The sequence below is a fragment of the Mastomys coucha genome, unplaced genomic scaffold (genome assembly GCF_008632895.1).
Source record: "Mastomys coucha isolate ucsf_1 unplaced genomic scaffold, UCSF_Mcou_1 pScaffold21, whole genome shotgun sequence".
Taxonomy (NCBI): domain Eukaryota; kingdom Metazoa; phylum Chordata; class Mammalia; order Rodentia; family Muridae; genus Mastomys; species Mastomys coucha.
The window spans coordinates 131,527,078-131,552,998 of NW_022196904.1; the positions used below are offsets into that span (position 1 = coordinate 131,527,078).

The window sequence follows — 25,921 nt, forward strand, 5'->3', positions numbered from 1 at the left end:
TGGTCTTGCTAAAGGTAAATGGGAGACTCAGGGGGGATAAAAAGAGTCAGGGTTGGGGGGGAAAGATGAGGTAGCTAGTGGGGGGGGGCAGAAAAAAGCAGTGGGGTAGACTAACAAGTGAACACGGAGCAGAGGAAGGAGAAAGGACAATGTGTGCTGTGACCAGAAATGGGAATATGTGAGTAGATCTAGGTGTGGCGGACATTTTTGAGGAAGTAAGCAGCTGGGTAGGTGAGTTTATTGGGACATGAATGGTGGAAGCTCAAGGGCATGAACTGGGAGATTCATAGCGGAGATGAAGACTGCTCCTCCCATGATGCCTCTCACCTGTGAGAACAGCACCTGCATATCCAAGACTGATTGGGTGAGAACAGTTCTCCCAAGCATCTCCAACCTCCTCTAGCTCCTCTCACCCTGAACCTCCATCAGGACAGAGTGTTGTCTGGGTCTCAGTCCTGGGAGGTCCTTGTCTGTAGATTCAATTGAACTTCACAGAAAATTATATTTGACACAAAGTAGAATCTGTACTGAACATATGTGGTTTTCCCCCTTTCCCTAAGTGATACAATACAGTAGAACAATAACTGCCCTTCTTTTTAACAGGTTTTATGTCATCTGGAGATCGTGCGAGCATGTGTGTGGGATCTAAACAAACACTAGACTGTTTTAAATAAGGACCTGGGCATCTGTGAACTTGGGTGTCTGTAGAACCAATGCCCTGTGTATTCTACAGGAATGTGTAACTAGAAGCCTTCCTCACCCACCTTTCAGGATCACTTGGAAGCTTTTCCCACCTGGGTTCCCCATCTCAGTCTGTCCCCACATGGAAACATCATCCCATGAACCCACTCAGAGTAGATGACAAAACCGTCACAGTGGAAAGCAAAGCTACGTCTCAGGCACATCTGGTCCCCTCTCCTGTTTCAACCACACAGGAACTTTTTCCCTGGGCTTTTACAAGGCCTTCCCCCATCCTGTGACACACACTTCTTCAGATACACATGTCTATGGCCTAGACCACCTTGGGCTTAACACTCAATTCATTGACATGGACTCCTGTCTGAGCCCATTTTGTATGAAATAGCAATCCCAGCCACTCTCTTTGGTTCTCACAGCTGACATTGCCACCAACATTTCAATGAGTTTTATGATGGTCTGAGTCCCCTGCCAGAGAGAAGGCTCCTATGGGCAGGGACGGTGTGGCCTGTCCCTCATCATCCACTGGGCAATTGTTTGCTGCATGTGAAGTGTGAAGTGTAGTGGGAAAGTTCTGGGGCATTCTGATGAATCGGTGACTATGTGGTGAACTAGACAGTTTAATGAGTGGCCATAATGGTGACATCATAGGAGGGGGCAAAAGAGAAGACGAGAAAGAGGAGGGCAGTCATAAGCCTCCAGGTAAAGAAAGATGCGGACTGGGGAGATGATTTGTCTCTTGTAAACTGTTCATGCCAAGCAATCATGAAGACCTGCGTTTGATCCGAGGAACCTGTGTTTAATGTCAACAACAAAAAGCCAGGAGGGGCTAGAGAAAAGTCTCAGAGGACTCTGGTTCAGTTTCCAGGACCTAAAGAGTAGTTCACAACCATCGTAACTCCAGTTCCAGGGTACCTGACAGCCTCTTTCTGATCTTCTTGGGCTCCCAGGCATATACATGGTGCACAACCACGCATGTGAGCAAAATATGCATGCACGTAAAACAAAATCAATAAATCTAAAAATATGCTTTTCAAAATTCAGGCCTAGCAGCACATATAATATGTGTGCTATAATCTCAGCTCTGGGGAGATGGGCAGGCAGATCTGTGGAGTTTGATGGCTACCCACTCACACTTAACTGTTGAACCCCTGGTCCCAGTGGAGTTCTGAGGAGATGGCTCAATGGATTAAGGAATCTGCTGTCAAGTTGCATAACCTGAGTTCAGTCGCTGTGATCCACGTGGTGGAAGGAGAGAATAAACCCCTATAAGTTGTCCTCTTACCTCCATACAATATATGGCAATGAGTGGACCTTCACACACACACAAAAGTGTATATATTTTTTATAAATTGGATGGATTCTAAGGAATGACCCTGGAGGTTGACTTCTGACCTCCACATTTGTGCTTGCTTACACACATGTGGATTAGCACGCATACAAATATGCACACACACACACACACACACACACACACCCCGCACATGAACATGCACATCCAACACAAACACAGAAATGAAGCAAGATGGAGAAGCATGTGGACATAGGGCAAGTCCACAGAAAGAAGAGGGTAAGGAAGGGACAAGACAGAGAAGAAAATACATGGTAGGTGTGTGGGTGACCAGAGGATGGAAGAGGCAGATGGTCTGTGTGATGGTTTGTCTATGCTTGGCCCAGGGAGTGGCACTATTAGGAGGTGTGGCCTTGGATTAGGAGTGGCCTTGTTGGAGTGGATGTGCCACTGTGGGTGTGGGCTTTAAGATCCTCCTCCTAGCTGCTTGGAAGCCAGTCTTCTCATAGCGCACTTTAGATGACGATGTAGAACTCTCAGCTCCTCCTGCACCATGCCTGCCTGGACACTGTCATGCTTCCACCTTGACAACAATGGACTGAACCTCTGAGCCTGTAAGCCAGCCCCGATTAAATGTTGTCCTTATAAAAATTGCCTTAGTTGTGGTGTCTGTTCACAGCAGTAAAACCCTAAGGCAGTCTGTGTGGCAGGATAGTTCCAGGAGGGAGGATAAAAGAACACATGGGGCAGTCCATGGATGAAAGACAAAAAAAAAAAAAAAAAAAAAAAAAAAAAAAAGTGGGAAGGTAAGCAGACAGATTGGTGGATGAACCATAGTAGAATCTATGTTGACACTTGTGGGCTTTTTCTTCCCCGCTTTCCTCCTTCCTTCATTTTCTTTTTCTTTTCTTTAAAGATGGGGTTTTACTATGTAACTGAGGCTGGCCTTGAACTCTAAATCCTCCTGCCTCTGACTCCCAAATGTTAGGATTTCAGGGATGCACCACCACATCTGGCTCATCTAGGGTGTGTCAGTCTCTAAAAGTAAGAGAGGGTGAGGCAATGGAGGAGCACTGGAGATGGCTGATGACCACATGACTGAGATATGAGGTACACAGCAAGGTAAATGGGAAGGGAGCATGTGGAAGTATGTTCACAGCCATACATGGACCCAGAGATTACTGTGTGAGACCAACAGAAAGTGAAGAAGCTGGTGGACTAGAGAGGGTGAGCAAAGTAGCTTCAGAAAGAGAATGAAGCATGGGTGTAGTTGTGTACATAAGAAGAGTCTCGTAGAAAGTGTTGGCATGCTCTGAACCATGAACATGTGGGTGTACACAGAGAATGAAAGAGATAGAAAAAGGGAGGGATGAGATAGAAAAATGAATGATCTGATTGTAGTGGCTTGTTGGAGACCACTAGGAATGGGAAGAAGGTAAGAGCAGGAAGAAAAGAGGAAGAAAAGAATGACCAGAGGATCAGAGGATGAACACATTTGTGGATGGACATGGTGAGAAGAGATGAATGCTTGATATGTGGATGGATAGTATTCAGGGATGATTGGGAAAAGCAAGGGAGAGGAGGAGGGAGGCTGGTTAGGAATGAGAGCAGATGTGTGTGTGTGTGGAAATGCATGAGAGTATGGATAAATTCATGAAAACATGAGGAGGGTATGTGCAAGTAGATGGATAAATAAATTCATAGATACAGTGAGGATGGATGGGTGGATGTATGGACAGAGGGATGGATGAGGAGTTCAGCCTGTGCGGTTGAAGGGGGAACTACAAAAGAGGAGAGAAAATTAACGTGGACAAATGGATACATGGGTGGAAATAGAAAAAGGGATTAGAAGGATGGATGAACTGAGAGGGGGAAAGAATGCAAATGAGGAAAGGGCAGGACAAAAGGCATGAATGGCTACTTGGTGTGGATGAATGATGGGAAAAAGGGAGGATGTGGCAAAGCATGCATCAATGGAGGGCAGTGAGTATACTGATCAGGCTGGTGCATGAAGTGGGGGTGTTATGAGAAAATGACATTATAGAAACAGTTTAGTGCATCAGTGTTGAGGTTGGTAAGGATGGGATGGGACAGTAGGAGAGACAGTCAGAAGGACAATGACTGTGTATCAACAGGTGAGAGAAGGCTGATGCTATCTGAAGGTAGTGAACAGCATGGAGGATGGATTGACATAGCTGTGCATCACTTAATGAGGAGTATCTGAGAAGCTCCAGATGACTTCATCATCTGTTAACATCACAGAGTATCTACACAAAATCAACTATGGCACTACTAGGTGATGAAGTCTTGTACATGAGACCTACTGTTGCCTGAAGTGTCATTCTATGATATATATGACATTATATGATATATATTACTGAGTAAATGGCTAGGACAACTGCATACATGGATGGTGTTGGGTGAGTAGATGGATGGGTGAATATATGGAAGGTGGAAGAATGTGTAGAGGGGTGAGCATAGTATATAGATAGATAGTTGGATAAATATGCAAATGAGTGGGTAGGAGGAGGATGGGTGTGGATAGGATGGTAAATGAGTGGAAGGGTGGATGGATGTGTATGTGGATGTATAGAAGGGTGGGTGGATGAATGGTGGTATGGGTGGATAGATGAGTTAAATGGGTGAATGGACAGGTGAAGGCTGGGTGAGTGGGTGGATAGGTGGTAGATGACCAAATAGGGTGATGATTGTCGTGTGAATAGATGGGTGAGTAGGTGAATGGATGGGTAACCACATGGGCAGATAGTTGGGCAAGGAGACAATTAATAGTTAGGTGTGCATAAGTGTGATGTGGATGGGTAGATGGTACATGGGTAGACAAGTGCATAAAGAGGTGGGTGTGGTGTGAATAGATGGGTGGGTAGACAGATGGGTGGAGGATGGATAAGTGGGAGGATGAATGACTGACTTAGTGGATGGATGAATAAGTAGGTGGGTAGATGAATAGGTGGATGGGTATGGGATGGATGGGTAGATGGATAAATGGGTAGATGAATGGATGGGTAGATCGATGGGATGAAGTGGAAACTTCTAGTTCTTTGGAAAGATAGTTATGTCAAATGATGATTTGCTGGGGCACACAGGTGAAAGGATCTCTTGCTAAAGCAAACTCATGAAAGATTTTTCCTGAAGCAGACATGGTGAAAGTATGTTTTGATATCACAAACATATGAAAGGACTTACAAGGAAGGGGCATTAATATGACCCCACAGACAGTGGGAGACGAGCCTTGGTTTGGTTTCCTCCACCTTGCTATTCTTTGATAATGACATGCATGTATTGGTTGGCCTTACATAGATAGCATTGTTGAGCTCAACTTGTGATAACTCCACCATTGAGAGAAACTCCCTCAAGAACTGTTCATGAGGTTCCTGTGGCAGCTTGCTGCCTCTGAGGCCTTACCTTAGGCTGGTTGGTGAGCCTGGCAGTTTCTTCAGGATTGAACTACAGCTGCCTGGTGTCTGCTTGCTGAAAGGACTGGACTGTAGCTGCTGGTTCGTGCCTGGTGTCTGCTTGCCTAGGAGAGTGGTCTGCAACTGCTGAATCGTATCTGGTGTTTGCTATGAGACTGATCTGCTGTCCAAGAAGATCAAGCTCACCCCCAAAGAACTATTGCTGAACAGGTCTACTTCCTCCATATCCTAATAACTTTTCTCATACATTAACTCTGCTGATGGGCTGGAGGAGAGGTTGAACCCTTATTAAAAGTAGGTTGCAAAAAAATTAACGCCTACAATGGGTAGTTGAATGGATGGGCTGGTAGCACTGATATTCAGGAAGGATGAGATGAACAGATGTACACATACAAAACCCAATCAGAACCTACCCTCCTAACCCATTCTTTCAGGTGTTCCTGTCTCAGGAAGTGTCCATGCCTCCTAAGCTCAGATCAAGCAGCTGCCACATGCTAGCTGCAATGCACTGCCTCTCCTGTGTCTCACACTCCGCTCCCCACAGAAGATGCCCATGCTTGGTGTCTGCTCCTTTATCCAGGTAGAACTTTGCCTTCACCCATCCTTCAAGATCCACAGGAAATACTACCTCCTCTTAGAAGCCCTTGCCTGGAAACTTACTCCCCAAGTTTAGTGTGATGTTTTCCTCTTCTGAGACAATGGACTATATATCTCCTCTGGTGACATCCTCTGTCCAGCCAAATACTACCCTTAGACCTCCCCCATGATGGTTCCCATGCTTTGGACACTGGAAGGCTGGTCCTGAGGATGGGGCAGGCAGGTGTGAAGGAAAGAAGGCCTTAGAGGCTCTGCTGGAAAGACACAAGTTTCATATAAAAGAGGGGATAACTGTGAGCCAGTGTATGCACGCAGCAGACAACTACATCTCACACCAGCCCACTTGCGCCACCTGATCACTGGATGGCTTGAACAGCATTGTCTCTATTTGTGATCAGATAAGGGAAAGGCTCAGCAAGGACAAGCCGTGTCTGGACAAGAGAAGTCTGCATGGAGCTGACCTGACCCGTGAATTGGAAGAATGGGTGGTGGCCCGATGGGAGATGGACAGAGAGGGCAGGCAAGAATGTTATCATCTCACACCAGCCCACCAGTTCCAATTGGTCACAGGACGGCTTGAACAGCCTTGTCTCTGCTTGTGACCAGATAAGGGAAGGGCTCAGCAAGGAAAGATGGCCGGAAAGCCAGCCCCAAGTCCTCCTAACCCTGTTCCATCTACTGTCCTTGCCATGCTTGTGATGAGCTGCATGAGTGGCAGGTGCAGCTAGTTAGAAGGCTGCAGCTAGATGCACAGGTGGATTGCTTCCAGGTATCAGAGTCAGAGTTTCTGACCCTGCACATCCTTCCAAGAAGCCCCAAGGCCTGTCCACTGTTTCTGGGAAAGACCTCAGGGAGCAAAACATAAGAGAAACAGTGAACCCTCTCTCCTCTCCAAAGTGTCGACCTCACATCCCAGTACAAACTCATAACCATCCAGAAATGCCTGACCTACCTACAACCCACAGCAGATGGGCTACCCTGCCCAGTCAGCCAGAGACAGCCTGAGCCAGGGGAGGAAGGGACAGCTCCCGGACCAGAGCCCAGGCAGTCATGCCCAAACCCTCAGGCTGTAGACAGCACAGGGAAAGAGGGCACCAGGGGGAGGCTATGTTCCACTAGCAACCTGGCAATGGTGCCCTCTGCCTGGCACTGCCCCAGAGAACAGAGATGGGCTGGCCTTAGGACATCCCAAGTCCCTAGGTCTTCTTATGCTCTCAGCACAAGCAGTCATGCACACGCACACACACAGGCGCATGTGAACACACAAACATCTGTGCTGCACTTATATGCAACCACATATTGACTCACTAACATTTGCATGCACATTATACTCAAACATGTGTCCATTCACAATACACACATACATGGATGTAGGCATGTGATTAGGCAGGCACCCCTCACATGCAATTAGATATACATCTCTATATATGTTCATGCACAATCACACACAGTTGCACTAACATGCATTTGCTCACACACATGCACATGTGCATGCACATGATTACATGCATAAAATAACACTTAGACATACACTCAATCATACACACTTCATACAAACATACCCATCCATGCAACACACTCAAATGCACCCACTCATACTCTCCACACATACAAAGAATTATACACTGTGAGCACATGAGTACATGCATGCAATGACATGCTCTCACAGACATGTTCACCCATGTACACAACTCCCATGTGGTACATGTAAAGGTGAGGAGCCCAGGCCTGGGGAAGAAGGCATGACGATGGTGTGATATGCTGAACATGAGTCAGGAAGAAAAGAGGAGAGCCTAGTGACCAGGCATGTGATACAGGGCAAGGTGGGATTCCTGCCTGCAGATGAATCATGGCCTGAGCTGCCTGGGGACCCTTCCTCCCAGGTCAGTCTTGCCCTCACTTGTAAATCCTCATAGCACCCTTCTTTCTGCTCTCCCAGGCCCTGGCTCCCCTCCTTGCTGGGCAGCTGCGATTTCTGGACTGCATCTGGCTTGGGCCATTCAAGTCTGGGCTCAGGAAGTGATGATCTGTGTAATTGTGAGCCAAGCCCTTCCTTCCGGAGATGTAGGATGGGAGGAGGGCACCCAGGCACCGTTCCTGCACCCTGCTGGTGGGGCTCCAACAGTCCAAGAATGCTCAGTCCTTACCTGGGACACAAGAGCTGAGACACTGAGGCCATCTATCCCAGTTCACCCAGCCCCTGGCCCAGCCCCAAGCAGTTTGTTTCTCTCACTTTGTCATGGGAAGGAGGAGGGGTAGGAGTGAATAAGGGGTTCCAAAGGCTTGCCACCCTGCTCTGTTTTCAGCCACCGACTCCTCGAACAAACGGGAGATGGACCTGGAAGTTGTAGCCACTGTAGGTACAGGGTAGGTGGGTTAGGATGGTTTCCCCCTAGCCAGTCTGGTCATCAGGCTTTGGCTGTCCACCACAGACCTGGCTGGTAAGTGCCTGGCAAAGGAGTTCCCAGAGATGGCCAATGTAAGAGGTTCTGCAAGGGCCCTAAGATCATCCCTTCTGCTAACCACAGGCACAGGATTTCAAGCTGCCTGCAATCTCCATCACAATTACCTAGGTGTGGCTACTGGCCACATTGACTCCCATGTCCCCTAACCAAAGGACAGGACCTTGATCTCTGAATGTTTGTTCTCAACAATTTAACTAAGCTGGCTGTACAGAGCAGACAACCCCACTCCCCAAACTAGGTCAAGCTTTTTCAGTTTAAGGAAGGGAAGGGGTGGCCCTCTGCTCCCAGCCCAGAGCCTTGCCTCTTTGAATCTGTAAGAGGTCTCCTGGTTGGGCTTGCATGCTCTCTACCTTGGGCTCCACTAAGTGACATTACATCCTGCTAACCCCCATAACCCTGCCCACCCCCTGCCCAGGCTCACTTTGAGGGAGTAGGCCAGAGCAATGAAGCCCAGGCAACAGAAGTTGAGGTAGACGAAGTTGAAGATGGACCACAGATAGTAGTCGTTCACCTCCGTGGTGTCGGGGTAGACCTCGATGACTGTGGTGGGGTTCGTCATGGTCTTCTTCTCAGCTAAGTGCTTGCAGGCTTGCGGGACACCCGATGCCCGAACGCTGTCAGTCTTGCTGCTTTTAGACTCCATAGGAAACAGAGTGGGTGCCATGGGGGGCGAGGCTGAAGGCTCGGGAGCTGGAGCCGCTGCAGCCTGCAGGGCAGGAGGCTTGGACACACAGGCGAAGCAGCCCTTGGGCGAACCTGCTGGTGGCCTGGGAATCCAGAAGGCCCCGTCCAAGGGGACTCGGGCTTCCTGGGTGCCGTCCGTGGTGCTAGCCGGGGCTCCCAGCAGGGCTGGGCACTGGCTGGGGCCCTGGGCCTGGAGGGAGGGACAGAGTGAGGAGTTGCTGGACCTTGTGCGCCCAGGAGCACCCACCCTGGAGCCTTGCAGCATCTTCCCTACAGGCCCATAAATGGTCTTCGGGAGATGGAAATCCCTGCGAAGTTGCCAGCTGCCAGTCTGCCTGCCACCTGCCTCCCCCACCCAGCCGGCCACAGCCAATACCAAAGCCATTCGCAGTAGTCTTGGCAAGCACATCAGGGCTTTTCATCGTTTTGCCATCTGCGCTTACTGACACACACACACACACACACACACACACACACACACACAACAGCTCCCCCTCAGCACCCTGAGTGACACCCTGTTGCGATAAGCAGAGCGCCCCCGCATCTCCACGCACTCAGGGCATTTAGACCTACAGAGACACTGCTCTAGTCATCGACTGGCAATATGAAAAGCGCTCGCTGAAGCACATACACTCCAAGACGCATCACACACACCATCATCCGCCCAGCTCTCCAGCCCCGCACACTCGCGCGCCCAGACGCGCCAGGTAAACAATTGCCCACCCAGACACGAAGCGCTACACACCGCCCCACAGGCTCAGGCACATCTTCGGAGGATCAGCGCAGGTGCAGGGATACAAACTCGCGTTCATCGCCTCCCAAAGCCAACAGAAAGCGACACTGGAAGACCCTAAGAGCGCACACTGTCACACAGAGCCACTCGCCTCCCTTCTTGTCCCCACCCCCCACCGTGCCATCTAGAGACCCACAATGACACTCTGCAAAACGGACACTTCCAAGAGACATCTTGGCGCTGGAGCTCTGCGCCACCAGGCGCACCCGGCGCCGGTGAGGTGATAGCAAGGGGCAGTGGCTGGGCTGGTTGGCCCCCTGATCTGACACCGGGCTGCAGCAGCCACCAGTACCGCTCACCTACTGGCGACTCGAAGAGTGGGTCAGACCCCTAAGCCTCGGAGCGCGCGTCCTTCCGCTCTCCCGGGCCGCTGTCTGTCCGCTGATCGCGTCCCAGCGGCCCAACCTTGGGGGCGGGGAGGGAGCGGGGCTGGCGCCGCTGCCTCCCCCGCTGCCCGCGCGCGCTCCGCAGCGCCAGGCCGGCCGCGGCTGCAGCCAGAGCCTGACTCACGGCGGCGTCGCAGACACCTCCGCCTCCTCCCTAGGGAGGGAGGGGGACCGCCAGCCCGGAAGCCAGGACCCCGGGGAGTCGCGAGCAGGGCAAGGCTGGCACCCCTCTATTCCATGAACTATCTGCATGGCTCTCATATCCACCTACCACCAAGCCGCTGCTTCCCTAGTCCACCTGTGCTCAAAATCTCTCGCGGGTCCTCAAGTCGTGTCAAGTCTGTCTGCCTGAGTACTCCACTTTATTCCCAAGGCTGTCCCCCTTTTCCCTACATTTCTTCCACCGAGCCTCGATAGCTCCAAGACCTGTGCCTTCAGAATCCCTTTACTGAGCATCTCTTCTTCCTGCCCTGTTGAGTTCCACCTGCCACCCTCATTCCCACGGCAGTCCTAGCCTTTTCTCAGGAGGCCCTGTCCTTGTATCAGCTTTTTAAGCCCCCACCCACCTCTACCTTGATCCTGCCCAGCTGGGCTTCAACCTCACTAGCAGCTAAGCCCTGTCTGAGCTAGTCTAGTCCCCATTTCTAATAAGGCTTATAGGGAATCTCTGGTCCCTTGAAGTCTACAGACTGCAGATCATAGTTCCTACCTGATTAGGATGCAACACATCAAACCCCAGAGGGACACTCTTCTCTGTTCGATCCTGTCTCCCAGGACCCCAAGGTCAATGTCCAGGTTTTTTTTTTTCTCCCGAGTCCAAGTCCAGGCCCTTCACCAACAATCTTCAGAACCCTGTTCTGAGCCCCACTTTTGGAGTTCCTGTCTCCTAAGCCTGACCCCACCAAGCTTGGTTCATTCGTTCTAATATGTTCTAATATATTCGTCATAACCGGGACTTGAAGTATCCGACCTGTAACAGGCTTGCCTGTCCCTGCTTCACAAGCTCCCCTCTGCCCTCAGGAACAATGTGTTACTCCAAAGCCTGTTTCCTCTCAGACACCCCTACACTGGTCTCCTTAGAGCTCAGTCTATGTACCTACCTGCTCATGGCCTTTTTGACCACCATCCTGGGCCCTGACAGTGCTCGGTCCTCACATGACTTGCCCTAAGCTATACTGTCCTCTAAGGCTCAGTGCCAAGCCGTTTCTTCTCTCCCCACCTCACCCCAACCCTCAGTCTTCCTTGGACATTCGCCCTCTACTGATTCCCCAGGTCCAGAGAAGCCCCAAATGGGCTCCCTTCACCATGGAGAGCCCCCAACTGCCCTCCCTCCCTCAGAACCCCTACCCCACCATGTGGGGGTGGAGTTCTCAGTAGGTCCTCTTTACCCTACTCTGAAGTTCCCCAAACTGAGTAAAAGCCTTGTTTTCTGCCTTCCTGGATCCCTTTCTCCCTAGCTCTTCTCTGAGACCCTTTCCACAGTGGTCCAGGGCTGCCTGGCCCCTAGTCTTTCTGGTCTCCTGGAACCTGGGCTCTCTGAACCCTGAGTCCTTCTTCAAGGCCCTGTCTCCTGAATAAGCCCTGCCCCGTGCCAAGATCCTCCTTTTCCAGCCCAAACCCCACCTCTGACCCCTGCTGACCCTGGCACAGCTCATTTCTGCATGTCAGGAATTTTCAGTGTGAAGTGGATCTTAAGTGTAGGAAAAAAAAAAAAGACTCTCCTTGAGTGGGTGGAATTAATTTCCACACCGCAGGGACCCCTCCCACCTTTTCTTGGCTTTCTTCTGGGCACTCCCTCATGGAGCCTAGCCTTATTGGTCCAATAAGCCTGGGGCAAGTGGGCTGTGCCAGGAAGTCAGTTCTCATCCAACCCCACCACTCCTTTGGATCCCAAGGGCCTGACAACCAAACATGCTTAAGTTCCCTTCCCAGCCTGTACGTGGCTGCGTACCACCCAACTAATTACACCCATTTGCACTCTAGACAAGCTCCTTACCACACAACCTACGTCAGGTGCTGCCCTTGGTATGTCTGGCCTGTGGGCCTCAGACTTCAGGGTTGGTCCTTTGGCCCTCAGGGCAGGGTCCACTGAAGGTCATTGGCAAGGTGAAGGCCGTGTTAGGATGCTCTTCCCAAAAGCCAGCTTTAGTGTTCTGGAGTTAGTGTCCCAACCCTTACAACTTTAAGCTGCTCAGGGCAAGGCTTGGGTATGGTCTGGCCTCACTAATACCCTGGTCAGGGGCTTGAGGGGACTAACACCCACCACGAGAAAGCTAGAGTACAGGGTTTTGCAGCTAGCTTCCCTACCCCTGCCCGCAGCAGGGGTCCTACTTCTTCCCAGGGCCTGAAGGCTGATGTGAAGGTCATTCAGCTGAGACTGATGTGAAACCTTGAGCTAGAGTCCGGGGTCCTCCCCAGGGCATCCCTGGGTGGTGCTGGCACCATCTGCAGAAGCAGCGGCCCCAGTATGCAGGCCTGGCAGCACAGCTCAGCCTTAGGCCCGCAGGGGAAGGAGGAGCCCTCGTCTCCAGCTTTGGTGTACAAGCCTTTGATAACACTAGGCTCCAGAAGCCCAGTCAGGCCCTGCGGGACTCCCTGCTCAGATTTCAGAGAACACTGTGGGTACGTGTTTACTGGCCTTCTGACAGCCCTTGGTGAACATTCTCCAGAAGTAGCCTAACAGGGCTCAGCTAAGGGACATATGCCACTCCCTAACCGCCCCCAAAAACCCTCCTAAGCAAACAATGACAGCCACTGCCCAGAAGGCAAAGGGTGCCAGGACAGCCCCAAAAGGTGACAAAGGCCACACTTCCCTATATTCTGCACCTGCTAGAGTGGGGCAGGGGCTCTAAGACTCCAGGGCTGATTCCAAAAGGCATCTCTGCCCTACTGGTAAGGGCTCGACAACTCCTACTCTATTTAAAACCCTGTTGGTTGCCTCTACTGTTGTATTTGAACCTGTGTTCACCCACTTCTCCTGCCCGCCCGAAACCCAACCTTCACACCAATGCTTGTAGAGCAACTGCAGCCCATGAACAGGGAGTTAGTTCTGACCTCTGAACTCCAAGACCCCAGGCAGGCAGGCAGGCACGCTCCAGCACTGGCTTGACTCAAAAGGCAGAAGACTGCTTCTTTCTTGGGCCTGGCAGAGGTCCAGGCAGGGAGACTGCCCAGGGCACCCAGAACCAGCAGATGGCTTTTCTGACCCAGGCCTAAAGTATGGAGCCCAAGATTCCCATTAAGGCTTATTCCATCTCTTCTGGGAACAGGCTGCTTCCCTGGCAAAGCACAGCAGGTGCTGGCCTGGCCACCTCCGAAAATGATTCAACACAGGACCTAACCCAGAATTCTAGGCCTGCTCCACAGCCTCTAGCCAAGGCCACATCCGGCCTCTGACTACTGCCTGAGGTCCCAGAACCTGCCAGTTCTAGTCCAGACTCATCTTGCCCACAAGGCCAGACAGCAAGCCAGAGCCTCAGGAGTCCCCTCTTCACTGGCCTGGTGCTGAAAGCCAAGCCTGGGCTCTAGGGCCCCTCCCTCGCCACTCCCCACCCCCATCAGCCAGTTTGTCCCTGAATTAGCCCTCAGTAGCACCGGGTTCCCCTGATCTAGCTAGCTCCATCCCCAAGGCCCCAAATCAGAAACAGTACAGAGCACACGAAGAGAGAAAGAGGCCCAAAACAACTTTATTTGTATTTCAACTTTGGCTCCCAGCTGCCCAACCCAGAATGAGGGCTGCAGACGCCAGCCAAAACCAGTCAGCCGTCCTACCTCTCTAGCCTAGGCTGAGGCATGCCTTCCCAGGAGAGTGGAGTCAGGCCCCAGGTAACCCCCCAGGTTCATCATAGTTTTGCTTCTGCCCTCCTGCTCCTTCCCGCTCACCTTCAGGCCTTTGCCAGGCCAGAGATAGTGGGACAGTAGAGCTTTGTGCCATCCCCAGGCTGCGTGAGGGGTCTGGGTCAGAGCAGGTTTCTGGAAGGGATCCTAAGACCCATCTGCCTGCTTCAGAGTGTTGCCCATGCAGCAAAGGGTGGCAGGACAAGACAGTCCATCTCGGCAGCTACTAAACCAGTAGAGGCCTTTGAAGGCAGCCTTAGGGCAGCAATCTGAACCCAGGGTGAGGAACCACAGAACAGAACAGGTGGGCCAGCTCCAGCCAGGCCTCCCTAGGGCCCAGCAACACTAGGCGAGTGTGACTATGTGTGAGTGGGGTAGGTGGAGGGATGGGGCTGGCTGGTTTCCTCTACTATATTCTGATCCAGTTCCCTGACGGTGGAGAAGGAGCAAGTTAGAGTACGGCAGCCTTGGCAAAGCCGACCCTATTGTTGTCTCTGTCAAACACAGTGTAGTAGGAACCAATGAAGACATCGCCCAGGATCCAGAGCGGCCCACTGGGAGGGGGTATGTCCATTCCCATGAAGCCACTCAGGCACATTGTCTCTCCAGCCTGAGATACCTGTAAAGCCAGAATGGTCACATGTGATCACATGGTCCCTTTTTCACTCATGGTGTCCCGGATTCACACTGCCACTGTCCACACTTACTCACCTTGAGTATATACTTCTCTGGGTGTAGTTCGTACTTTATGCCTCCCAGCTTCAGGAAGATAATGGGCAGGCTAGACACCTTCTCACAAGGGACCATATGCTAAGATACACAGGACAGAACATGGTATTGAAGGTGTGGCCTTAGGAACCTCCTCTGCCTGCTGGCCAGCCCTCACAGCCCTCACAGGCTTACCTGGCCCTGGATAAGAGGCACTGCCCCAATGGCCTTCTGCAGCTCCTTCACCTCATCCACAGGCCCCACCATAAGAGATGTCCCCGTGTCCACAATAGCCTCGCAGCCTCCCTTGCACAGGGTCAGCTCACTGCCTACATCCAACCTATGAGGCAAAGATGTGTCAGACACTTTACCCTGTCACAGATGAGTATGGGGCATAGCTTGGCTAGACCCTGCTGTGGAAGACACCTGTTTATTTTGTTTTTTTCAGGACCAATCAACTTATTCAGGAACTGAATGGTCCAGGGTTACAAAATGAGGAGAGTCAAGTGGGTAAGTAGGGCCCCAGGCTTCCCGCACATCGCTCCTACATAACACCCCCAGTTCCCAGGAACACCATGACTCACTGGTCCATGTGCACCTGCCAGTAGGCCTTTCGAGTGACGTTCAGGTAGGATAGCTCCCCATGGTAGTATTTGGAGTCAGTGCCACCAAGCATTAGTTCTCCTCCGGGTTGCCCGGTTGGATCCCTGGGAGGAAGTAAGTGGTCAGTCTCTACCCACTAGTTCAGAAGTGTCAGCAAAGGGTCAGGAATCAGAAGGAAGGGGATTAAGTAGGACAACCAAGGAGGGTTCCCCTGAGGAGAGACCTGGGGAACTATTGAAGACAGGTGGACCTGCTCTGGAAGGAACGTCCTTAGCCTCAGCTATTGCATTCTGAGGGTAAGTAGCAGGAAGAATGACTCTGTATCTTATTTACACAAGCAAACTCCCACCTCTCAACACACCAGGAGAAACAAGCTGATAAACCACAACTGAGACTATGGGATGCCAGTTCATACAGACTCCAGCTTATCAGTCACACCAGATGTGACAACCCCCTCACCTGGGATTACCAAGGGACAACCTAAGACTGAAATGCAGCAAGCCTACTGACAAGCCTGGCCCAGGAATTCTGTCATTGGCAAAGAACCCTTGGTTCTGTCCCCAGGCTGTAGGCTCAAACAGATTCTCTTGCCTTTGAACTTGGTGCACTTCCAAAGTGACCCTGAAAACAGTCTGTCACCAAAACCTGCAACTGACATTTCTGTGTCTGTGACCATTTCTTATGTGGTTCCCTACTTTTCCCTGTGTTTGTATCAGCTCTCTACTTCCAACTTCTATACAGCCTCTCTGGGCTCTGCAGCTCTTTCTTAGTTAGTCTGGAACCTGAACATATAGACAGTATTGTGTGAAGAGTAACATGTGACTTGTTAGTATTTTTAATTAAGATTTGCATAAAACTGGCTTGGAGAGATGGCTCAGTGGCTAAGAGGGCTTGCTGTTCTTACAGAGGACCGAGTTCACTTTCCAGCTGCTGGGAATCCAACACCCACTTCCTGGCTTCCACTGGCAACTGCACTCACATGCACTCTTATACAGACACACATTAAAAAAAATATCGGAATAAAAGACCCAGTGATGCCAGTGGTCGGCTATCAAGTAAATTTGGGATTACTTGATAAACTACAGTAAATGAAACTTATTTAGCATGTAAATTTATAGTTAATATATTCTAATACTGTTGAAAGACAGAAACATGCCCATTTATGTTTCTGGCATGACACATCCATGATGCCCTGCCTGGCCAGGGATAAGCCTAGGGTTCACCCAGCCTAAGGCTTGGGTCCTAAGCAAAGTTCCCATTCCGAATCTGCTGCCCTGTTGAGCATCCTTGGCCCTACAGTTATAGGTTTCCAGTCCAGCCCCACATAAGTTGCTGGGTACAGCTGGCCCTTCTCTTCAGGATGCTGGCTGGAAGGGTTCAGGGTCAGCCATTGGTAGCCAAGGCCAAGGCTGAGAGTCAGGCTTGAGCTGAAGGACAGGGATGCTCTCTGCCTGGCAAAACCCAAGGCAGGCTTCTAAGAGGACACCAGGGCCATGGTCCTGAGAAGCTGAGCTGGCGTCAGCCAAGGACGTAGCACTTGCTATCACTCTGTTTCTCCTCTAAACTCTGAGCTCAACTCCCCTACCTCTAGTTTCATGGGAATGCCCACAATACTCTCAAACAGAACACAGGGATAGTGGTCTGTAGCTACAACAGTAAGTGTTCTTAAGCAACCAGCAAGACAGTATAAAGCTTGCCACCTCCAACCTGAGGGGCCCGGGGAATGTGTTATATCTGGCTAGGCATCATTCTGGGGCACAATTACCCAAAGTTGAAAGAAAGGCATCTCAGGAGCTGCCATCCTGCCAGGCCTTCATAACCATCTTCCTCCTGGCCCATAGATCCCTGAGCCTCACCCTATTCTCTTGCCCAAGTCTCCACCTTGGCCTGGCTTTGGCTTGTCATCACCTCTGCAATCCCAGGTGGAAACACAATGGGTATTGGCCCTGCTTCTCCTCTCCTCTCCTCACCCACGTTCTACCCATATTGCCTGGTCACAGAGCTGCAGCAGCCCCTCAGCCCCTCACTCTGCTGGTTTCACACCTGCTTACTTAGCAGCCACACCTCTGGGTCACCAGCCAGGAACCCAACTAGCAGAGTAAGTGCCCTGAGGCCCAGGCTCTTAACTACCACATCCTTTCCTAGTTGCTGAACCTGGGGGCTCCCCCCCTCCAGTGGGGGGGGGGGTGTATCTTGAGATCCAAGAACAGAGCCTTGAGACTTAAAGGTAAGTGGTATTTGTGGTCCATTTGCCCCTAAGGCACCATGGGACTGGGAGAAAGACAGAGGTCTCCAGACTTCAACCTGGCCAACTTGGTTTTGTTTTCTGAGATGGTATCTCTGGCTGTTCTCGAACTCACGGAGATCCTCCTGCTTCTGCCTCTTGAGTGCTGGGATAAAAGGCATGTGCTGCTATGCCCAGCCTGGCTAATTTCTGAGCACCTACCTACACTAGGAAGCAGAGCCCCAGAAGTCAATGACCCTGTCCATTCATCCATGACCCGGCCTGCCTCTAGGGAGCCCACTTTGCCCAGCTAAGCTGGGTAGTTACCATTTAAACAAGGGAAAAGCAAAACTAGAAGATTCAGGGCTGACATGGGGCCAGTAACCCTCAATAAAGGGCTAGGGTTCAGGCCTAGAAACAGAGTGCCCATGGAACGAGCATTTGGAGGCTACCCTTGCTAGACATGTCAGGCCAGAAAAGGAGGGTGTGGTCAACAGCAGCAGCAATTTAGAGCAGTAGGCCACCTACTTACACCCCACACACACCCAGGAGCTAAACCCAGAAAGTGAGGAGCCCCATATACCCCACTGCCCATCTTGTGAGGTTCCTGAACAAGACTGTGGGACAGGCCTGTAGGAGGCAAGAAACCAATGAATGCTGGAGGCTCCTTGCAAGGGTGTGTACAGGAAGGGTATCATTTGTTCTGTGGGGAGAATCTATCTCTCAGGGAGAGACACCCCTCCTCCTCCAAGGCTACTCTCAATGTATAACCCTGGGCTCTCAGTCCTCCCCAGTGACTTCTGATTTTGCCCTAGGGAAGGTTCCTAGACCCTGTCCCTAGAGCAGTGACACAGTCAAAGCTCATACTCAGGTCTCTCCTAGCAACAGAGACCACATCTGCTCTCGCCAGTACCTGGATTCCAGCAGCTGAGACTCTGACCCAGGCAGCCAGCACCTCCTGAATGAAGTCCCTGGCACATGGCTTTCTCTCCCAAGCAGGTAACAGTAACTCCCTCCTGCCTACCAGATACCCTTAGGTCTGATGCCATGGTCAAGTCTGTAGCCCAGACTCTTAAATCCCATCTACATCCTTCATGCTAGACCTGAGTTCAAGGGAAGGTGAGAGCCACGCCTCTCCTGCTGCACCTGTTTAGGTAGAAGGAGAAGATGTTCTTGTCCACCAGCTTCTGTTGCATCAGGTTGTCGAAGACCGGAAGCACATTGTTAACAGAGATACGAGGGTAGCCCATGCCCAAGATGCCATCAAACTTGGCTGCGATGAATACCATTCCAGGCTCCTTGGTGGCTTCCCCAAAGATCTGTTTCTCCACCTTGATACCTCCATTGTCTGACTGCCCAGGCTTACATGGAACCTGAAAGCCAGAACACATTCAACACAGCTGATACTCCCCCTCAGGACAGTCAAAACAGCAGAATGAGGACAGAAGTGTTTGACACAGCCACACAGCTGAAGACAAGGACATGGTGTTCCTCTCTGAGAGACTTCGAGGACTTCGTGTTAACCAGACACGAGAAGCAATTGCCTCAGCTCCCACCTCACCTACACCCTTCCACATCCATATCCACCAGGACAGTATAATTCTTGCCCTTGGACTTGGGGACAAGCCACTGAGCCTGCAGCCTGAGCAGCTGGGTAACCCACAACAACTGTCACCCTGAAGCCACACTCCCTCTGCCTGCCATCAGCCTGTCCTACCAAGCGGAGGCTGCAGATAGAACTAGAGCAGGAAGTGGAAAGAGCTGCTGCTGAGGACATGTCGGAAGACGGTCACGCAGGCAGTTCACATCCTGTGCACTGAGGGGCCCCTGAGAAGTACCACAAGGAACCACAGAGAGGGAAAGGGCAGAGCGCTGATCTCGCAGGTACAGGCTCTCACCACCCAGACAAAAGCCAGGTAAGCAGGATGCTAGCTGAACTCCTAGCCAAGTGATAGGATTTGCAGCTTCCTACCCCATCCTGGAAGGATTGATCTCTGGTCCCTGCAACCCTGCTGTCCTGATGCTAACCCAGGAATGAATGGCCTCTACTTTGAAGAAGGTTCAAACTATAAGACCTTCCTATAGACAAAGAGCCCAGTTCAGACACTCTCCCTCCTGGCTCCTTCACATTACTTGTTCCAACACAGACACGGTTTTCCAACTCATCTCAGCTTCAGCAAGCTTTGGAACCCTTTCTATATCCTCAGGCCTGGTCCCTTGGCCCAGACCTTCCTCAAGGCCTTCCTTAAGACAGTCTGCTGGCGGCTAAGTGGTGGTCGCACAAATCTTTAATCCCAGCACTTAAGAAGCAGAGGCAGGCAGAGCTCTGTGAGCTTGAGGCCAGCCTGATCTACAGAGCCATTACCAAGACAGCCAGGGCTACACAGAGAAACCCTGTCTTAAAAAACCAAACAAAGAAAAAAAGAGTCTGCTGGCACCTCAAATTTAAAGTATCCAACACAGTCGTCCGGAGCCAGTGTCCCCAACACTAGCAGACCAGCAGCAGATCTGCTCATGGCTCACTGACCAGGCCAGGCTGTGTCAGCAGCCACTCAGGGTGGTAGCCCCCACTAGCCAACACTCCATGCCCCAACTTTTGACTCTTCCCCTCACTCTGCCAACCCTGAGAACTCCTGACTGTTCCTCCAGTTGCATACATTCAGGCTGCCCACTCCCATGTCCTTCCCATTTGCTCCCTCACCACTTGGCATGCTGGGCTCTCCTGCTCCAGGGCCTTTGTTTAAATAGCATCCTAATGGTCTAGCCTCTGCTCCCTATCACTCGGCCTACCATAGTCGTCCAAATTCAGCAGCAACCTTAGGTGGTTGGAGTTGGGCTAGGGACACCATGTCCTCTCTCCTCAGCTGTAGTTGCTCACAAGATGAACCCCTTGCCACGACAGAGCCTCTGAACTCCAAGGACAGGCCCCAGGGACTCACCGACACAGTGTCCTGGCTTAGGTACCCAGAGAGGCTACCTGAACCATAGTGGATGTCGAAGGATGTGCCGTTCTCCACATAGGTGCTGGACTTGCCACTGTTGTACTTGTGGTGGACCCCTGCAGGGGAACAGGCCTGTTAGTCTGCCTGCCACCCAGGGTGCTGTGGGGCCAACAGCTCAGGCTAATTCTCCAATTTGGCCTATGGCCATGACCTATGCTCACACTTTGAGGACCCTGGACCATCACACACACACACACATACACATACACATACACACACACACACACACACACACACACACACACACACACACACACACACACACACACACACACACACACACACGAAAAGCCTTGGTCTTGGCCTTACAGGTTACCCAGCCCTCAGCTTGTTCTATCCTTGACCAGCAAGATCCCAACTTCTATACCAAAGCTGCAGCTGACAAGACCTAGTAAGTGGGTACTTCAGGGCAGAATAGAAGAACAGGGTCTGTTTGATATACTCTCCAGGAGGTGGTCTATATCCAGGCACCAGAAAATCCCAAGCCCAACCTGCCTCCCACAGCCTCAACTATATCCAACTCCCTTTAAAGTTGGACTTCAAAGAGATGGGGCTACAATCCCACTCTCTAGAGGGAGGGAAGTAGATATTAGCTGCTCACGGATCCTCACAGAAGGGCCTCTGTCAACCTGACTGTTCCACTGAGCATGGCTCAGAGTATAAGATGGCAAAGCCAGAGCACCCCAGAGCCAGGCATCTTAAAGGGTCCCGAGAGAGAGGAAAGCAGGGAGACTCACAGCAGGCTACATCAAGTATCTTGCAATGAATGGAGGGGACCCACAGGTTAGAGGAGCCTGTATCAAAGACGACCGTGAAGCACTGCGGGGGAGTTCCAATGCCGATCTCACCATAGTACTGGGCCTAAGGAAGAAATAATGTTCGTCAAGGTGAGAGCAGGTACCTGAGAGGCCTCTGGCTGTATAGAAAACCAAGTCTGAAAGGCCCAGGCTGAGGGAGGGAGTACACTAGGGTCCAGCCTTCAGCTAGCACATGTATCTCCTACTACTAGACCCTGAATGGGAAAAGGGACTCCCGAAGAATAAATTGTAGAAGAGTAGATCTGAGACCCAGTACTGAACTCCAGGACTCTAGGCCCCTTTACCTACTGTACTGTGGGGTGGGGGAAGAACTGGGCCCGTGGAAGGTGAGGCTAGTGGTCAGGTAGGCCTGGCCCTCCGAACATCCAGCCATAGATAAAGGTAGTCAGAGCAGAGAAACCTGGCCTTGGTTTCCCATTTATTCACACAGACAGCAGAGTCCACCAGGGCTACCAACTCCAGAAGCTAGGCAAGCACAGAGGTTCCCAATTCCCTCCGAGGAGAAGCCCAGTTGTTAATTAGTGGCGGTGGGTCATTCATATTCTCTCTGCCCAGGAAGGAGCCTGAGCCACTGGTGGATACAAGACCCAGGGTCCGATCCCATTAACAACAGAGTGTCAGAAAACCCAAGAGAGATAACGGCGTGTGTGTGTGTGTGTGTGTGTGTGTGTGTGTGTGTGTTCGCACGCAGGGGGATTACTCAGCAAACTGTACTTTGCACATATGTAAGTATGTAAGTAAGCCTATCTAGGAAATAGCCAGCTGGACCCAGACAGACTGACCTTCCACCTTCCTCAGCCAGTCACAAGGCTAGGTCTCATGTTTCCTGTCACTGCCATAGCTTGGGTAAGACAAGACAGAAGGCACTGCCAGTTTAGCCCAGTGGAACACAAAGCCCAGAGCTGCACAGTCATCATTGGCCTATAAGACTGGGGGGCAGGGACATAAGAGATGCCAGGCTCTGCCCAGAATCTTCCACAGATCTGGGGCCAGCTCACTATGTGACTTCCAGAGTGTTTCTCCTCAGGGCCTATATTCCCTTTGGAGGAGAGTTGGCTGCTGAGCCAGACCTGTAATCTCAACCATTAGGGAAGCTAGCTTGGGCAATTATCTCAAAAGTAAGAAAAAGGAGCAGGTACAGTGGTAGAGCTTGCCTAATATGTACAAGGCCCTAGTCAGTTCAATCCCCAGAGAAAGGGGGAAGGGAGACACTAAAAATCAGGGGGCAAAGCTGCTCTTGGGGAAGATGGCTTAGAGGATCATAGGTCTCTCATAGGACACATACAGAGACAGGCACCAGGAAGTTAGAGCTATATAGGTCCAATAACTTTCTCCCAGGCTCCTACAACTCAGCCCTGGGGCAGGCTCAGGCCGGATTAGGTTTGATTCTAGGCCACTGTCACCATGGGACAGTCCTAAGGATGACAGTCATCCCCAGCAGTAGCTGACCTGAGAAGTCTATATTCAAGACTTAATGTGGGGCTGGAGAGGGCATGACTGGGTATGTCGCTCAGGGACCAAGCACTTGCCCAACCTACAGGGGGCTCTAGGCTCAGTCCTGGTACCAAAAAAAAAAAAAAAAAAGGAAAAGGAAAAATATCAGACCCAGGAAGAACCTTCCGAAAATATCAAGCACCCACCCAAATACCACCCTAACCCATCCTTTAGCCTGAGCAGGCCCATCATGCAGAGGAGCAAGGATTTTAAGATGGCAAGAATGAGGGGTTGTTAAGCAAGGAATGGTATGGCTGAACTTGGAAGCTCACCCCACTGGGAAGGTACTCCTTCCATGAAGAACTGGCTACTTCACTCAGGGAGCTAGCACCTCCCACACTCACCCCCCAAAGCAAGACCCCAAAACACAACTCCACTCACATCCAGGTAGTTTTTGAGTAACTCTGACACTGGCTCCTTGGTCGCAGGAGATGACTGCATGGAATACTTGGTTATGGGACCTTTAAGGATCAGGTCTTCCACAGAGCCGCCCACCTCCGTCATAGTCTGACGGACAGATGTGAACTTGTGCAGAGGAATTCTGTCAAGATGGGATAGAGGTCTGTTAGCATCCAGCTTTGACTGCTGTGTTCTCCAACCTCCCACCCCAGGATACTCCTGGCTGGGTCAGGGCAGCCCTCCTAGGACAGAATGACTGCCAGCCAGGCATGTACCTCAGTGCCTCTAGCAAATTATGTCCAATTAAATATCTCAAAATGGCCACAACAGGTAACAAACTCCTGCCCCCTAGCCATAGACCCACTGGCCCACTAAATCAGCTAAGGCCATCCTATCACCACCACAGCCCCCTCAGGTCAGTCACAGCAGCTTGCGCCTCATGTCCAAGGATAAGCTAGTGGGTCCACCCCTTTCCCTCACCAACCACACCCCAGTCAGGTGGTTCTCAGCCACTCCAGAGTGAAACAAACAACACTGGGCCAGCTCTTGCTCTCGTCTGCCTACCCTAGTCTTCCCTGGGTTACTGGCTAGTGGGTTCTGTTTAGGGTGTGGCAAGGCATTTGTACCTGGTGCCCTGGTGAACCCTATCCTACACCAGGAGGAGGTGGATGAGGAGGAGGAACAGGTGCATTCAAAGCAAGGTGCACACGGGACTCCGGTTAATCCACTGAACCTGGCCCCTAGCCACAGAGGCTCTCACCTGGACTCTACAAAAAGGAGCCTCACCAACCACCCCCACCAGGCTTGCAGGGGAGGTATCATCCTGGACACTCCCTGGAGGTTCTTCCTAACCATCCAGGAGACTTCAACATCAACTCCCCATGCTCTCCCTAGCCATCCCTGCACACGATCTGGCAACTCTTCACCCAAGAAACCTACATGTCCTACCACCACACAGATTCAAGGCCCACATATGCTTCCTGCAGCCCTGATGCAGGCAACTAAATAGGGGACTCCACCATTAGTTAGCAGAGGGAAAGGGATCCCTGCCCTGTCCTCCAGGTCACCTCTCCACCCCCAGTTTGCTCCTGTTCCCAAGGAGAGCTGGCCTGAGTCTGTAATCACTTGGTGAAACTTTTCTACCCAGGGATTTGTATCCAAGGTCACAGCATGACCTTTCCTGGCATTCTCAGTGCATGCTCCAGAAAGATAGGCTTCTTGCTTGAGAGTAGTGGGCTGGAAGAAGCAGGCTTCTGGCCTGGGGCTTAGGGGAGGCACACACCCTGCAAAGGTCAGGAAACATGCCAACAAGCGTAAGGGTAAGAGTGTGGCTTTGTTTCTGGTGCTGAGTCCCAGGGATCCTGGAGTTCCCTATACCACTACCCACAACACCTCTCCCCAGAGAAGGGAAGCCTAAGGGTAGGGCAGGCAAGACCAGGGTAGGATCAAGCCTAGGCCACTCCCTACAATGGCTCCACTGAGGCTACCCACCTCCGGCTTGCAGCCTGCGGGTGTGCTCCTTCCCACCCAACCCTGGTGCCCAGCCGGCTGAGCCAGCTCTGTTCCAGCAGCCTATGGCCTCCTCCACCTGCCCCGAATAGGAACTCCATCACAGAGTGGGAAAACACACAGGCTACCGCAAAGGCCTCATCCAGCACAAAGGCCAAGTCCACAGGCCTGAGAAGGGCCTGATCCCCAGTGAGGCAGACCTCGGCCCCACAGTATTTGAACTAGGCCACTCCATACCTTCTCTCTCTGGGACTTGTGCAACTCAGGAGGGAGGAGAGATTCACCACCAAGGGCAAGGGGGAACATCTTTGGGTAAACTTCTAAGACTATGTACCAGTGCACAGCTGTCAAACAGGGTCCCTAAAAAGGAAAGGCCTGCCCAGGTTCTGGGGGACAAGGGCCTACTAGGTCTTCCTACTTCCACGGCTGGGTTGGTATTCAATAGAATCCTACCTATGGGGCAGCACTGCTCTTCAGAAGCGCCCTCCCCAACACACAAACACACACACACACACACACACACACACACACACACACACACACACACACACGAGGTTGGAGCCAGACCCACTTGTGGCCACCCTACTGTCCCCTCCTGTTCGACCATAGGAGTCATTGGAGTGGAGGGGGGCCCAGGAGACCATTCTGAGTCTCTCGCCCCACAGTCTGTGGAACCCTGAGGAAGGCTGCGCTGAGTGCACAGGTGCATTCCAGCATGGCCGGAGCACGCGGGACTCCAGGTGACGCGCCCCGCAACTCCGGACCCAGGGCGGGTCCTCACCTGATAAGCGCGGAGGAGGACGCAGCCAGGAGGCCGAGAATGAGCAGCAAGACGCCGGGGGTCTGCATGGTCGCGGCGGCCCGAAGAGAGCGAAGCTTAATGCCAGAGGTCACCGGCTTATAGGCAGGATGACGCCGCAGTCCGGGGAAGTCAGCTGACCCGTTTGTTTGGCCCTCACCGGGTCACGTGAGACGCGGGCG

At 51.8% G+C, this 25,921-nt stretch overlaps 2 protein-coding genes across 2 annotated transcripts in view; both read right to left on the bottom strand.

Annotated features, from left to right (window-relative positions):
* Ifitm10 (interferon induced transmembrane protein 10) overlaps positions 1-14,280 on the bottom strand; it is a 20,078-nt gene extending 5,798 nt beyond the window's left edge. Inside the window, exons 1-3 of the mRNA XM_031384961.1 lie at positions 14,229-14,280; positions 11,447-11,496; positions 8,905-9,357 (exon numbers count right to left, since the gene is read on the bottom strand). Of these exons, the coding sequence (XP_031240821.1) occupies positions 8,905-9,357; positions 11,447-11,496; positions 14,229-14,280 (555 nt within the window). The remainder of the gene's footprint in view (positions 1-8,904; positions 9,358-11,446; positions 11,497-14,228) is intronic.
* On the bottom strand, positions 14,011-25,921 carry Ctsd (cathepsin D). Its single transcript, XM_031388906.1, has 9 exons — positions 25,722-25,921; positions 23,414-23,573; positions 21,458-21,581; positions 20,658-20,776; positions 18,865-19,091; positions 15,476-15,598; positions 15,087-15,231; positions 14,895-14,993; positions 14,011-14,802 (listed from the first exon to the last, which is right to left on the bottom strand). The coding sequence occupies exons 1-9, from the start codon at positions 25,787-25,789 to the stop codon at positions 14,635-14,637; spliced, it is 1,233 nt and encodes a 410-aa protein (XP_031244766.1). The 5' UTR covers positions 25,790-25,921; the 3' UTR covers positions 14,011-14,634.

What these genes read in the sequence shown, in the direction of transcription:
- Ctsd (XM_031388906.1), bottom strand. Translation starts at nt 25,789, where the DNA reads ATGCAGACCCCCGGCGTCTTGCTGCTCATTCTCGGCCTCCTGGCTGCG. An exon ending in GATACTTGATGTAGCCTGCT is followed by an intron (nt 20,777 to 21,457) that starts GTGAGTCTCCCT and finishes GTTCCCCTGCAG; the next exon opens with GGGTCCACCACAAGTACAAC. An exon ending in TTCTCCTTCTACCTAAACAG is followed by an intron (nt 15,599 to 18,864) that starts GTGCAGCAGGAG and finishes ACTTCCTCCCAG; the next exon opens with GGATCCAACCGGGCAACCCG.